The following is a 13,033-nucleotide window of genomic DNA, read 5'->3' as shown; positions in this document are numbered from 1 at the left end:
AATCATATATGAAAAACGGTAATAAATAGCGAGAAATTATTTTTTAAATAGGAATTCGGTATCCCAAATAGATTCCATCTAAGTTTTCTTTAATGAACTCAGAAGTGGTAGAGTTGCTACAAATTCGCTCCAACTCCTTATTTCCATAGAACAGAAACTGAGAGAGTGATGACCTATTTTTGATTTGAATTCGGCATCACATCCCTCTAACTGAAGCTGGAAATGATAGTTATCCCGGTTTTAATATTGAATCCCATATTTTGGGAGTCAGTCTTAAGCAGTTTCACAATGAGATGGAAAATCCACTTTCTCCCCCTTTTTTTTCTTATATTCAAGGAACTACGTAGTTTCCTGTTCTTACCTAATTTTAAATTTTGAATTCTTCAGGCGAGGAAAGGTATAAATTTTTTTGCACCTTTTCCTGTTGTAAGCAAAAAGTAAATCTATCTACTTTTGTATATTACAGAAAGACAAGAGTTACGCCCACTTAGAAATTATGAAGATAGCAAGAAATGTGTATGTTACCAGTTTGGTAATGTGTCTAAAGACATAAAGTTAAAACGTCTGCAGCTTTGCACTGAAACCTAGAATGTTGTTTTTACGTTGTATGTAATGTTCCACAAAGAAACTATACTAATACTCTGCTTTGTATCCCGTCATCCATACTTTGAATTTTCGTTGCAGGATTCAAGTGAGGAATATAGTGGAAGAACTGACCGCACTTCTCTCTGAACAAACTCGCACTTACGACTGAAAGATGAGCTTTGGTTGTTTGTTCTTCAGGGGATGGAATGTTGAGTGGCATGTGCAGAAGAGACAAACGATGTAGAGGAATCAGTTTGTTGTTGGGTTTCGTAGAGTCAGCCACCAGCAAATAGAACAACACTATGTCGAGCAGTGCCAAAAACTACGGAATGACGAGAAGAGGTGGAAGGAGGGGAAACAAGAGGACACACGCAGAGAATCTCAATGAAGACTGGTTCAAGTGGAGTGCCTGAGCCCTGTACCACTCACGCACACACACACAATGCCACATGGCAACCTTCCCACAGAATGATGGTCAAGAGCCACTTGGATAAGTCACAAGATCTAGGAGAGGAGCATTGTGGATGTCAGCAGCTAACGAAGATGATTGGATGGATCTATGGATTGTTTGAGAGAACACAAAAATGTAGAAACCTGGAGTTGAGTAAGAGATGCTTGATGAATCTGGAGTGGTGTCGTCCGTCTGTTGCCTCTTGTGTCCTTTTCTTTCTTTTTTTTTTCTATTTTTGTTTTACCTGCGGCCATTGGTATCTGCTCGTGTTTATTGTGATAGTGTCATACGTCAAAAGATATGGTTCCCGAGTGCATTTCCATGAATTTCCTTTTCCGTGTGCGGATGTTAGGAAGTGGACGTGGAAGCCGCAGTTCAAAAGTGCTGGGTGATTAATCTTATTTCATCTCTTGTTTTAGTAAGCAGTTGTGCTTAATAAAGTACGCATGTGCAAGAGGCACTTTCAAACGATTCAGGAATTTAGCTACTCGTTAGAGACGAAACTGACAAATACCGGTAAAAGCTTACTACGAAAGTCAATTAACAACTAAGAGTTTTTTATTTCATTTTTATTTATTTATTTTATTATCCATTGAACCACACTGCTTATTCTTAAATGTTCCAATGTACTACAAAAAGTAAAATAACTAGCATTTATTAACAACTCAGTCATTTCTGGGCGATAGGACGCAAAAAATATACAATGTTTTGGTTCTCTAGACGTAGTACTCGACAGTGAAGAACTGAACTTCATAAGCACTAAAAGTTCACATTTTAAATGTGAACACCTGAAATAATCCGTTACTGCAGTAATCAGTGATCTAGACAAATCAATTGATACTATCCGAGTGGGAAAATAAGTAAATAGAGTGGAATTAATAGGAATTCATCCTGAAGTAGTCGATTTAAGAGTGAGTTACAACGGTGGGATCTCGTTAAGTGTGGGATAGACTTAAGAATTCTACTCAGCGTCAGAGCGTCTTATTAACATTGTTGCTGTTAAGGCCATGGCCATTTAATTGCTGTGATTACTATTATTGTTACTACTGCGAAATCAATTCTATAATATGATGAGGTGCGATAGGAAAAAAATATTATCCAATAATAACGTCGATGATCGGATCTGGTAATCAGAATGGGGTACATGAGGAAATGTAGTCAAAGGATATCTTGAGAGGGATGTGCATGTTTCATATTGCTGGGATTCGATTGGTTGCTTGATTTGGAATTCAGTGTATCGTTCAGCAGCGAGGCTATGAGATGTGAATGTACGGCTTAACGTTGGATCTGAATATGAGTGGGAATGAACCCGAGTACGCTAACACAGCCGCAGGAGGTTCCATTGGGGCTCTAGACTGTCGTGGAATGATACAGAGTACAAATCATAGCCCACCTCATTGGTGCTGTAACCCTTATCTAGTGTTGTAAAAAAACGTTTTTTTTTTTCTGTGAAGTTTTTTTTCAATAAAAAACATCGTTCTCTTTCATGTTTTTTTCAAAAGTCTGTTTTTTTTTCTGGCAACTATTATTTATTGATTTATGTGGCAGATTATTGAAATAATCAACAGAACTTGAGTCGAAGCCCTCGTAACTTACAAATCATTTGTTTCTTTGTACCTATACGAGCAAAATTATGCGATTATTCCTTTCGGCTTCAGGTCATTTTTGGCGTTTTCCTACATTTTCAGTTAGTGACTTATTGCTCAAAAACTATTCCTTGATTGATATGGTTAAGGTCTTGTTTTTTAGAAAATAGAAGTGGGTATTTTTTGGTGTAAGTTGCATTGCATTGTTGCCAACGGGTGGGAAATTATTGAGGGAAATGTAGGGGTGAAAATTTACAAAAAATTCCCTAACCGAATTTCAAAATTTTTTGTATCTAGCACCACTGCTGCTATATGAGTTCAAGTCACCTAAACAAATCTTTGGTGTGTTGACAAGGTACAGTGAAATCCTGAAGTCGCTGGCTTCCATTCAAAGAGGGGAAAAAAATTCTGTCATACACATGAAATTTTGACACTTTTTAGGCCTCAGAAGCAAAAATCAAATATGCCGAGGCTACAGCTTCTCTAATTATCCTATTGAAACTTTTTATGGTGCGTTCTGTAGGGAAAAGAGGAAGCTTTCAGGTAGTGATACGTTTGTTTCAATGTAGCCAGTAAGAGGGTAATAATAGAGGGGAAAAGGGATTTTTTTCGAATTTTTCACCTAATAGTGGGAATTAATTGTTTTGGCTGGAAACGCTGCCATCAGACAGAGGGAAACTATCTGGAAATCAACCGTAGTACTCCAAGAATATATCCTACAAGTATCTTGGCGATATATAACAAAGTAAGCATGAAATTTTAAAAAAATCTCATTCTACCTCACAAATTCACCATTTTCTAACCATTTCCAGAAAATGGTTTATTATAAACCTCAACTGTACTTCCCCTAATTATTCTAGTGAAGCTTTTTGTGGTGCGCTGTGTAGGCTAAGGATGAGGCTATTATACACTTGTACGTTTGTTCGAATGTAGCCAACAAGAAGGAAATAATAGAAATAAAAAGGGATTTTTTTTCCAAAATTTGCCCCTAAAATCTGGAATTAAAATTTTCTGTAGCTGGCAACACTACCATCAGACACACACAAACTATCTTAAAATAAGCTTTGGTATTCCTCTAATATATCCAACAAGTATTGTGACGATATCTAATAAAGTAAGCATGTCAATAAAAAATATCTCATTCTACCTTTAAAAAAATCAGTTATCTTTCTAATTAGAGAACAAGGTCTACTGTAAACCTCAACTGTACTTCCCCTAATTATCCTATTGAAACTTTCTATAGTGCGTTGTGTAGAGCAAAGACGAGACTTCCAGATACTGGTACGTTTGTTCCGATATAGCCAACAAGAGGTAAATAATAGAGACAAAACATATAATTTTTCCAAAATTTCCCCCTAAAATCTGGAAATAAAATTTTCTGTAGCTGGCAACACTGCTACCAGACAGACGCAAATTATCTTAAATTAAACATTGGTTCACCACTAATATATCCTACAAGTATGATGGCGATATTTGAGGAATAAAGTTTCTAATTACCAAAAATATATTACGGTAAACAGAAAAGTAGGCAAAAACTAGAAAAATCAAGGGTTAGAACCTAAATACGAATTTTACGTACGCCCCCTAATTGCCCCATTGTAACGATCTGTACTTGCGTTTGTTAAGTAAGGACAAATTTTCGATTGGCGTAAGTTGACTTGCACTCGGACGTATAAATACCGATTTATAAACAAAAATTTCTAATTTTTTGCCCAAATATAGGATAATTTAAATTTCCTTAATTGGCAACACTGCGCGCAGGCCCGTCCAATTGATGTCAACAGTTAGGTATCCATCCGAGGTATCTCCCTGGCAAGTCTTAAGGATGTCTTTCTACAACGAAGGAAGCTACAGGGAAAAAAGAAGTAAAGGAAATTCGAAATTAGAAAATTCTCGAATTTTTGACTGGGGTGAAATTTGAAAAGGAAATTCGATACCAGAAGAAAAAGAAATTAATATGATAAACTATAGTCCAGCCATATTTTGCAAGAATAATATCCCGATATCTTAATTAGTGTCCACACAGGAGCGGATTAAACAACTGACACACCCGTGTGTGCCACTTTGGCCACCTGGGCCACCGAGTATACATTTGATTACATTTTTTGACTACTAACTCATGTTGTTTTGTAGTTATAGTCTCGACTAATAATAATATCGTTGTAAATAATAACTTTAAGGAAAATTTTCTCTCCTTTTTACATCTTAGTTCCAACACTGTTGGTGAGAAATGCAGGGTGTTTCAAAATAAATTTTGGGGCTTTAAGTCTTCGTAGTACTTATTACATTTTATGTACAATTATAAGCAATGCATCAAGTAAAAGAGCACCTCTAACAGTCTTTGCTACAAGTGTTCGATGTGAGATTCATTCGTCACACGGCACACATCTAGTCGATAGGCGAGAAAGGCCCATAAAGTTTCTGCCATATGACACAAAACACATTCAATTTAGGGGAGTCTCGTTTCAACTGTACTATCTCCTGAGGATTTGCTGACGGCCAGATGCAAACATTATGAGTTGAGCTGATTTTAGTTTAGCGTCCCGTTCAGCAGCGAGGCTATATGAGACGTGGACCTACTGATTAACGTGGAATCCGAACCACATGAGCTCCCGCCGGGAATCGAACCCGGGTCTCCCACGCCGAAGGCGCGTACGCTAACCGCTTAGCCACGAGGGAGCTCGCAAACATTATGAGTGTTCACATTAGCTCTTAGGTGAAAGGTCGATTTATCACTGAAGACGACACGATCCAGAAAATCTTCATTGTTATGCAGGAATATTTCACTTGCGAAATTGGCACGTAAACCGTAGTCTGTAGACTTTAGACCTGTAGCAACTGCAAACGATAAGGACGTAGTTGCAAGCGTCTCCTTAATATTCTCCACACAAACGGTTGCACTGTAACTACAGATTCAGTCTTTATTAAAACACAAAAAGCTTTCTGCTCTCTAGTCTCCATCTTTGCTACTTGCTCTTTCTAACGGCAGACAGAAGAAACAATGCATGTACATGCGTGAGTACAAAACTGTTTGAGTTGCTCTTTCATTTGATATAATATTTATAATTGTAAGTTAATTGTAATAGATACTACAAAGTTTCAAAACCCTAATATTAATTTTGAAACACCCTGCATTACTTCAAATTGAGTCATCCTATATTCATGTCTTTTATGTACATATCATCAGGGCCGGTCCTAGTCAATTTGTCGCCTCGTGCAATGCCATAATTTGCCGCCTCCCCCTTTCTCCAGAAAGAACAAATCTTAAAAGTCATGATTTTAAGTATGCTACTCCAGCATGAACAACAAAGGTGAGGGTAAGTGCAGTCGCACTCAGAAAGGCTTAAATACTTACTAAAAATGCAATCCCGTCGTGGCTGTTTATTTTTTTTTAAATATTAATCTATTATGTTAGTGAAAGATAAAGCAAACACACCTGCAGAGGAAAGATGGTAATCTTTTTTATAGAATTCACTATCGAGCTTCAATCGCAATGTATCAGTTTGCAATTCCAGTGCAACTAGCTCTCTTATCTTTATTTCTTGATTTTTTCTTCTACATCTTCTAACATTTTTTTTAAAAAAAAACTTGTTTCTATCTTCAATGATAAGGAACTTGTTTCTGACAAAAACAAGACTAGTTTCATATCAAAACTGTGATAGCGTACTACATGGAACAGATATTCACTACTATTCGAGAATTGAATTCTTGCATTTGAAACAATCAAGCAATTTGTGCTCGGATTTATTCGGCCATTTGCTTTAGCATTGTCCATGTAGCCTTAAACTAATGCAACCTAAACTTAATTTATGAATGTAGTATTCAAATAGAAGGTTAGCTTAGTAAATGTAACTACCATCCTCATGAAGTCTGTTTCCAACAAGAAATATTTAATTTAAATAATATTGTAAAACTTTGTCTCATATAGGATCTTTGGGTAGAGGAGTTAATAAAAAGAGCGTCCGGAATCGACTCTCCACTACCAGTTTTTATTATAAAAAGTTTCCTCTATAAAAGTATTTTCACAAAATACTATACAAATTGATCTTTCTAGAATCAAGGTGAGTTATAGGTGGTCTTTGACCGTAAGGTCGCAGACAGGATCTCCAACAGAGCCCCGTAGCAGGCTAAGCGGCTGAGGTTAGGATTCCCAGACAGAGCCCCGTAGCAGGCTAAGCCAGGAGATGGGAAGGCGTAGTCCCATAGCAGACTAGAGGCCTGGGGCTAGGTTACTCCAAGAGTCCCGTAGCAGACTAAAGGAGGGTCTCCAGAAAACTGGTATCGAGTTGCCTTCGTCCATCCAATTTATAGGGTCCTTTGGGTGGCGGTGACGCTGCTGCTCCGATGTCGTCTTCTGCTCCGTGGGAGGGGCCAGAAGCCGTCGTCTGCATGTGATTATAGGTCCCTCTGGTGGGAGATCCTCTTGCCGAACTATGTGGAGGTGTTTGTGAACATTGATGTGGAATTGCTTGTTTACCACATCACATAGGATATTACAATATACTTATGACAGATTTTGCCGGACCATCCAAGCTTGCCGCTCCACGCAAATGCACGTGTTGCATATATGGTAGAGTCGGCTCTGCATATCATATATATCTAGTCGACAAATTATTTATATATGACATTTAGAAAAATACTATTAGGCAAATTAGTATTAGTTTTTACCTTTAGACAAGTTATTGGATACTGTTCGTGACATTATTTTTGTACTTATTAAAGGCCTGCTTTCACGAAAAAACAAAAAAAAATTCATTTCAACTTTTATTTCTTAGTTGACAGTGATGAAAACTGCTGAAACCCGAATTGTTAATAGGTATGATATTCATGTAAATTGTAAAATATTTGTAGCGTATCAGTATCTAGCGTATAATTTATGTTGCATTTTACGGTAATCACACCTACATAAAAATATTTCATACTTAAATTGACGTAAGATGCATTACAAATGACTATTTGAAAAAAAACGAAATTTAGAAAAAAAAAACGAGAGGCAATGTTTTTTTTTCTAAAAAAACGTAAATTTCTGAAAAAATACAAACCGTTTTTTTTTTTCTATTTACAACACTACCCTTATCGAAGTTACATGACAGAATACGACTTGGTTTTCCGCCACTTTCTCTTCCCTTCCATAGTTTCTCTTAGAAAAATCTCTCAAGCTTGATAGACCAATATATTTAAGATTGCGTAATATCCGACCGCGCCGACGACTGGAATTCTTAAACCCTTTTTCTTTTATATTTACATTTCTTGTTATTCAGATTCACCGTAACTATTTATTCATTATATTGTACATTGCTATTGTAGTATTGCTATTTGTATATTCAGTAATGAATATTCCGTCTCCTTAAACAACTGAGATAATTTATAATAGTGGTTTCACACACGCTGACATTTCTAGTAGAATCGATTTTGTCGTTATTGAAATATTTCACATTAATTTTTCCAGTACTGCGCTTTTTTTCCCTCTTAATATGTAAATTGTGTACAACAAACCTGAACTTTTTTTTATTTATTTATTTTAAATAAAGTGGTTTGTGAATAGCCATTTGTATTCGAACAACGTCTCTTAACTCTGTTTTTTTTAATCTACTCTTCAGACAAAAGCGAGAAGCAAATTTATGTAGATAAGCAAAGCATTACGAAATGCAGAGTAAATTTTAACGGCCATGTGCTACGCTATGTTTGTGTATGGATGGAGTTGTCATTGTTCCGTTTCGGTTGAAATCATGTGACCCGTACGGTTTACGAGTGGTTTGAGTAGACACACACACATACACTCATATACACCACACGGCATATATTATTCACATATACACTTGTACTTTCTCCGTCCATTTTACTAGACTCTAGCGCCCGTTGTTTTGTTAGGTATAGGGGCTGGGGAGGAGGCGGCTTGGGCGCAATACGTCTGCTGCCTGTTCCACCTTTTTCCTGGTCTACCGAGCAGAAATTGATAGGATAAATTCCGGGCTTCAATTGGCTCCGGCGAACCGGAAAACTCCGGTGAAAGAGAAGGCAGTAGGTGGGGGAAAGGGGAAAGAGGACGAGAAATCCATATTGAATGTTCTCTTTGTAACAATGTGTTTTTGGCGGGGCAGGCGAGGAGGAGGCTTTTGCTCTCCCTTGTTTCTCCGTTTATCCCTTTCCGCTTGGGACCTTCGCTCGTGGGGTACCCTAGTCTAGCTGGAGTATAATCTGGTGCAAGTAATCTATTGGACCATTACGTTGTGAAATTCGATAGGATTGGGTTGTACTTTAAGATTAGGTCATATTCTACAGATGGTTAAGGGTCTGTTTCGTTTCTCTCCTGAGAATTTTTTGGTTTTTAAAACTGCGTTACTTCCATCATGAGCTAAATTCAGCGACAATCATCTTGTCATCCTTTTTTAAAGTAGGGTACTTAAGTTTCCCACAACATTTATTTCATAGATCAGAAAGAACGTCCATTGAAGTTTCATTGCCATACACTTACTAAAAGTATGCCACTAATTTTGCTGCACTTTAAAATACATTTAGAGCAGAACAGCTCATTGTATGTTCAAATGGTTTGTCATGAAATTATATTATTTTTCACTCTTTAAGTTTGTCACACGACTATGGAAGCGCATGAGTAACGAAAGTGATGATTGTGAAATTATTTTTTGTTATCCCATTTGATCAAATTCGCGTCCATGTGAACAAAAGGCGCACGCGCTAGCCACTAGACCATCGGGGAGATCATTTGCGATATATATGTATCGTAAAGATATGAATGGCATACCTAAAAGGTAATGTGCTGGGAACAAGCTAGGAAAAAAGAAAGAAGGAAGCAAAAAACTAGTTTCTGCCTGTGACTAACTTAATCATTTGTTGTTCAGTTGATTTGGAATTATATATGAAGAAAAGTATAACAAAAGAGCTCACTGTTCCTAACAGTGTCCAGTTCAAATTAATGTATAACAGGATAACTTCAAAAAGAGTGTGTTATTGGAATATTGCAATTGACAATAGTACTTTGTATCTAAGAATTAAAATAACTAAAGAGAAAGAAAAAGTACTTAGGTTTTTCTTCTTTGTGAGTTGCAATTTGGCAGCAGCTAGAGTTCATGTAGAGATCGATATAGTTGGATTGTCTATCCTCTGCGAAGGAGGTGGAAAGAAGGGCAGTGAGATAATGGAAAACTCCAAACAAAAGTCATAAAGAAACGGTAAAAATGTATGGGCTGAATGCATGAACCGCAAAAATATCACTAGTTGTCACGTAAACGCCGAAATGCTACTGTCATTCATAAGCATTGAAGAAGCAATTCGGAAGAGCCGACAGACCCACTATACAGTCCGGACCTGTCGCATCCAGCCTTTATTTTATTTTATTTATTTATTTATTGGTCCCATGAAACTTTTCATGGCCAGTCAACTCAGTTCGTTGAAATAATTCAATGACTTTTGATTAATTCTCCAGTTTATAAAACATCCAAGAGTAATTGATACTATTTTGAGGTCAGTTTGAATACATCTCCTGCTTTACAAAGCATAAGCATCCAAGACTGTGTAGTATTACCGATACTATTTTGAAGCATTTCTTGATATATCCTTTATCTTTACAAAGCATCGGGATCTCTTTAAGATTGATACTATTTTGAGGCAATATATTCTTCAGCTTTACGAAACATCCAGGACTGTGTAATATTACCAATATTATTTTGAGGCCACATTTGATGGTATAACCTTCACCTTTACACCCATCCAAGACTGTTGAGTATTAACAATCAAGTAAGCTCAAAAAGCGTGGCCACCCACCATTTTAAAGGACATAATTTCACAGCTGTACAAAAAAGGTTAATATTATGACTTTATATCAAGATAATTGGCCAAATATGAATCATATTCGTTTAATTCATTTAGATCTATCGGGCTTTTCAGAGAGAAAGATATGGGTGGCTAAGATTTTTTTTTTTTTTTTTTTTTTTTTAAGAACAAGACTGGGCATGTCTAACTCAGAAAGTTATCAAATTGAGTTTAAAAAATGCTCTAATTTGTAATTGCAGCTCACCTAAATATATTCAACAACAAAATAATAAGTTGCATTCCGTTATGAACAGGGGCGTCATTAAGGGGTGCAGGGAGGGGCAATTGCCCCTTGAATTTGAGATTACTATAGATTTTATCAATAAAATAGTAATAAATCAGTGAAAATCGCGAAATTTTACTTATATCAAGAGGTCTTGCCCCTCCCCCCAAGCAAAATCTGAAATGATGCTTCTGGTTATGAATATACAATTTACACATGAAAAAACTTAATATTACGTGTATTATTTGTATTATATTATGTGCAGGGGTAAAAGTGAGGGGGAACACGAGGGGACATCGTCCCCCCACTTCCAGAAAATGTCTGCGGCGTTCCCCCCTTTCTAAAAATTACAAGGGAAAGATAAGCAGGGGGACGGCGTGACGTCAAGCGTCCCCTACTTTTTCAGATCCACTTTTACCCCTGATTATGTGTGTTATATGTCTATATGTGAATTGTGTGTGTTATAATACACATGTGCATTATATTTCTAATTATCCCTCTTGTTAGGTACATGGTAGCACTAGTACCCATTACGCAATAGTGAAAATCAGTTACATTTATTGAAGAACGTATAACTAAAGATTTTGTCGCAACTTCTTTCAAGCATTTTTTTTTCTTCAACTTTTCTGTTCCAACAAGTTTGTTGACATGAGAGTGAAAAGAATGTAAAAGAGGAAAAAGGGGTGGAATATTTTAGTTTGCGTTATCATTGTGGGATGTTATGTAGAAAGGGGAAAAGGACCTCTCTGCGTAGGATGACTTTTTTTTTTAATCTCTTTTCTTTTGTCGTTGCCCTTAGTGGAAAAGGATTGCTCTGCCCGACAGATGCACACACATGGGTTTGTTATTGTCAGTGTCAGGACAAGGAAAAAATCCACCCCTTGTGTTCATTGTTGGAGAGCAAGGGATAACCATTTCGTCAAGTAGGATAGGGGAGATGATGCAACGTTGGAATAATAATAATAGAAAAGGGAACACGCGTGCTCTAGTTATTTCTATTATTGTTGCTCTTGTAAATTAGAGGACTTCAACGAAATCGATCGTTTCTATTATGATCATCGTACAAATCTTTTTCCAATCAAGGAAGTAAATACTCGATATTGCTCTACCACCCCCTGGGATATTACATAATTTTGTCTGTCAATTAACCGACTGGAAGTGTATAAGAAGATAGTAAAACGAGCACCAAGAGTACATATTACCGTGGCGAAAGTAATTGGCGAAGATTGATTGAGTTTTGGTCAAATGCTTACCACGTTATCTGTTGCATTCGTAATCTTGACTTTTGGGTTGTTAGAAATTCCGTGTTCAGGACCTAACTGTCGCGAAGGTAAATGTAAAATGAGTGAATCTCATATCAACGTTTTCTGTGAGAATTAAAATGATGAAATGGTGGTTTATCATAATGCTAGAAACCTGCAGATTAAAGCTACCAAAGGCATATGGTCCTCTACTTCTATTTATTTATCTATTTATTTATCTATTTATTTATTTATTTATTTATTTATTTATTTATTTATTTATTTATTTATTTATTGAAGTATTCTTTCATTCTTTAGTGAGTGATGTTTCATTTTTCGATAACGAGGTAACACATTGGTTAATATACAGGATGTTAATGAACTATACCGACAAACTGTAAGAGGTGGTTCCTCACATCAAAATAAGAGAAAAAGTTCATATGGGTCTATGACGAAAGGTGCATAGTTTCAGAGCTAGTTCTGTCCAAAATCGCGAAAAAGCTAAATTTCATTAGGCCCTGTTTCGAATTCCAGAAACTGTGGATGATTGTTCTTATCAGCGTGAAGGAAACCACGCATACACAATCCAAAAATGCATATTTCATCAATTTTCAATAGGTGTAGACGTTATTCCCTACAGGGTGTAATTCTCAGATATGTTTTCAATAGAGTTTTCAGATATACCCTGATTTTAAGAAGGGCCAAAGTAGGCAGGAGGTATACTTTGACAACAATGGAGATCCAATGCTTCGGAGGGAATACGAAAGTCTTAGGAACCGGCAGCTCCATGTTTCTTTCTGTTCGAAATAACGTATGATATGTATTTCGTCACTGTATATTTTACGTTTTCTTCACTTATAAGCGTAAAAGAAAACATAACACCATGCGTTTTCAGGAGTACGAGAGACCCGTGAGGTGCTGACGATCCTTAACGCTTCCGGCATCGCGCTAAAGGATTCCGTGTTCACTGCTATCAAGGCTTATTTTGAACCAATCATAAAGTCAGAGCATATCTCAAAAATTCGTTTGATGGCGTGTCTGGGAATTTCACCCTGCAGGAAATCTGTACACACATTGGACATTAATTAAATAGGCGTTTTTGGATTGCGTATGCGAG

At 36.8% G+C, this 13,033-nt stretch overlaps 1 protein-coding gene across 2 annotated transcripts in view; it reads left to right on the top strand.

Moving 5' to 3' along the window:
• The window catches only part of LOC145693661 (protein pangolin, isoforms A/H/I/S-like), a 524,995-nt gene that overhangs the window by 490,283 nt on the left and 21,679 nt on the right, over window positions 1-13,033 (top strand). The window contains exon 4 of one of the 2 annotated variants that reach the window (XM_081769904.1): window positions 685-747. The exons of the other annotated variant lie outside the window; for it this stretch is intronic. Coding sequence (XP_081626030.1) covers window positions 685-732 — 48 coding nt within the window. The 3' untranslated portion in view covers window positions 733-747. Of the gene's footprint in view, window positions 1-684; window positions 748-13,033 lie in introns of those variants that run through there. 2 annotated transcript variants of the gene reach the window in all.

Source organism: Thermobia domestica, chromosome 1 (assembly GCF_964235325.1).
Source record: "Thermobia domestica chromosome 1, izTheDome1.hap1.1, whole genome shotgun sequence".
NCBI classification, from domain to species: Eukaryota; Metazoa; Arthropoda; class Insecta; order Zygentoma; family Lepismatidae; genus Thermobia; species Thermobia domestica.
The sequence above is the reverse complement of the archived record's forward strand: the minus strand, read 5'-3'. Positions and strand labels throughout refer to the sequence as shown.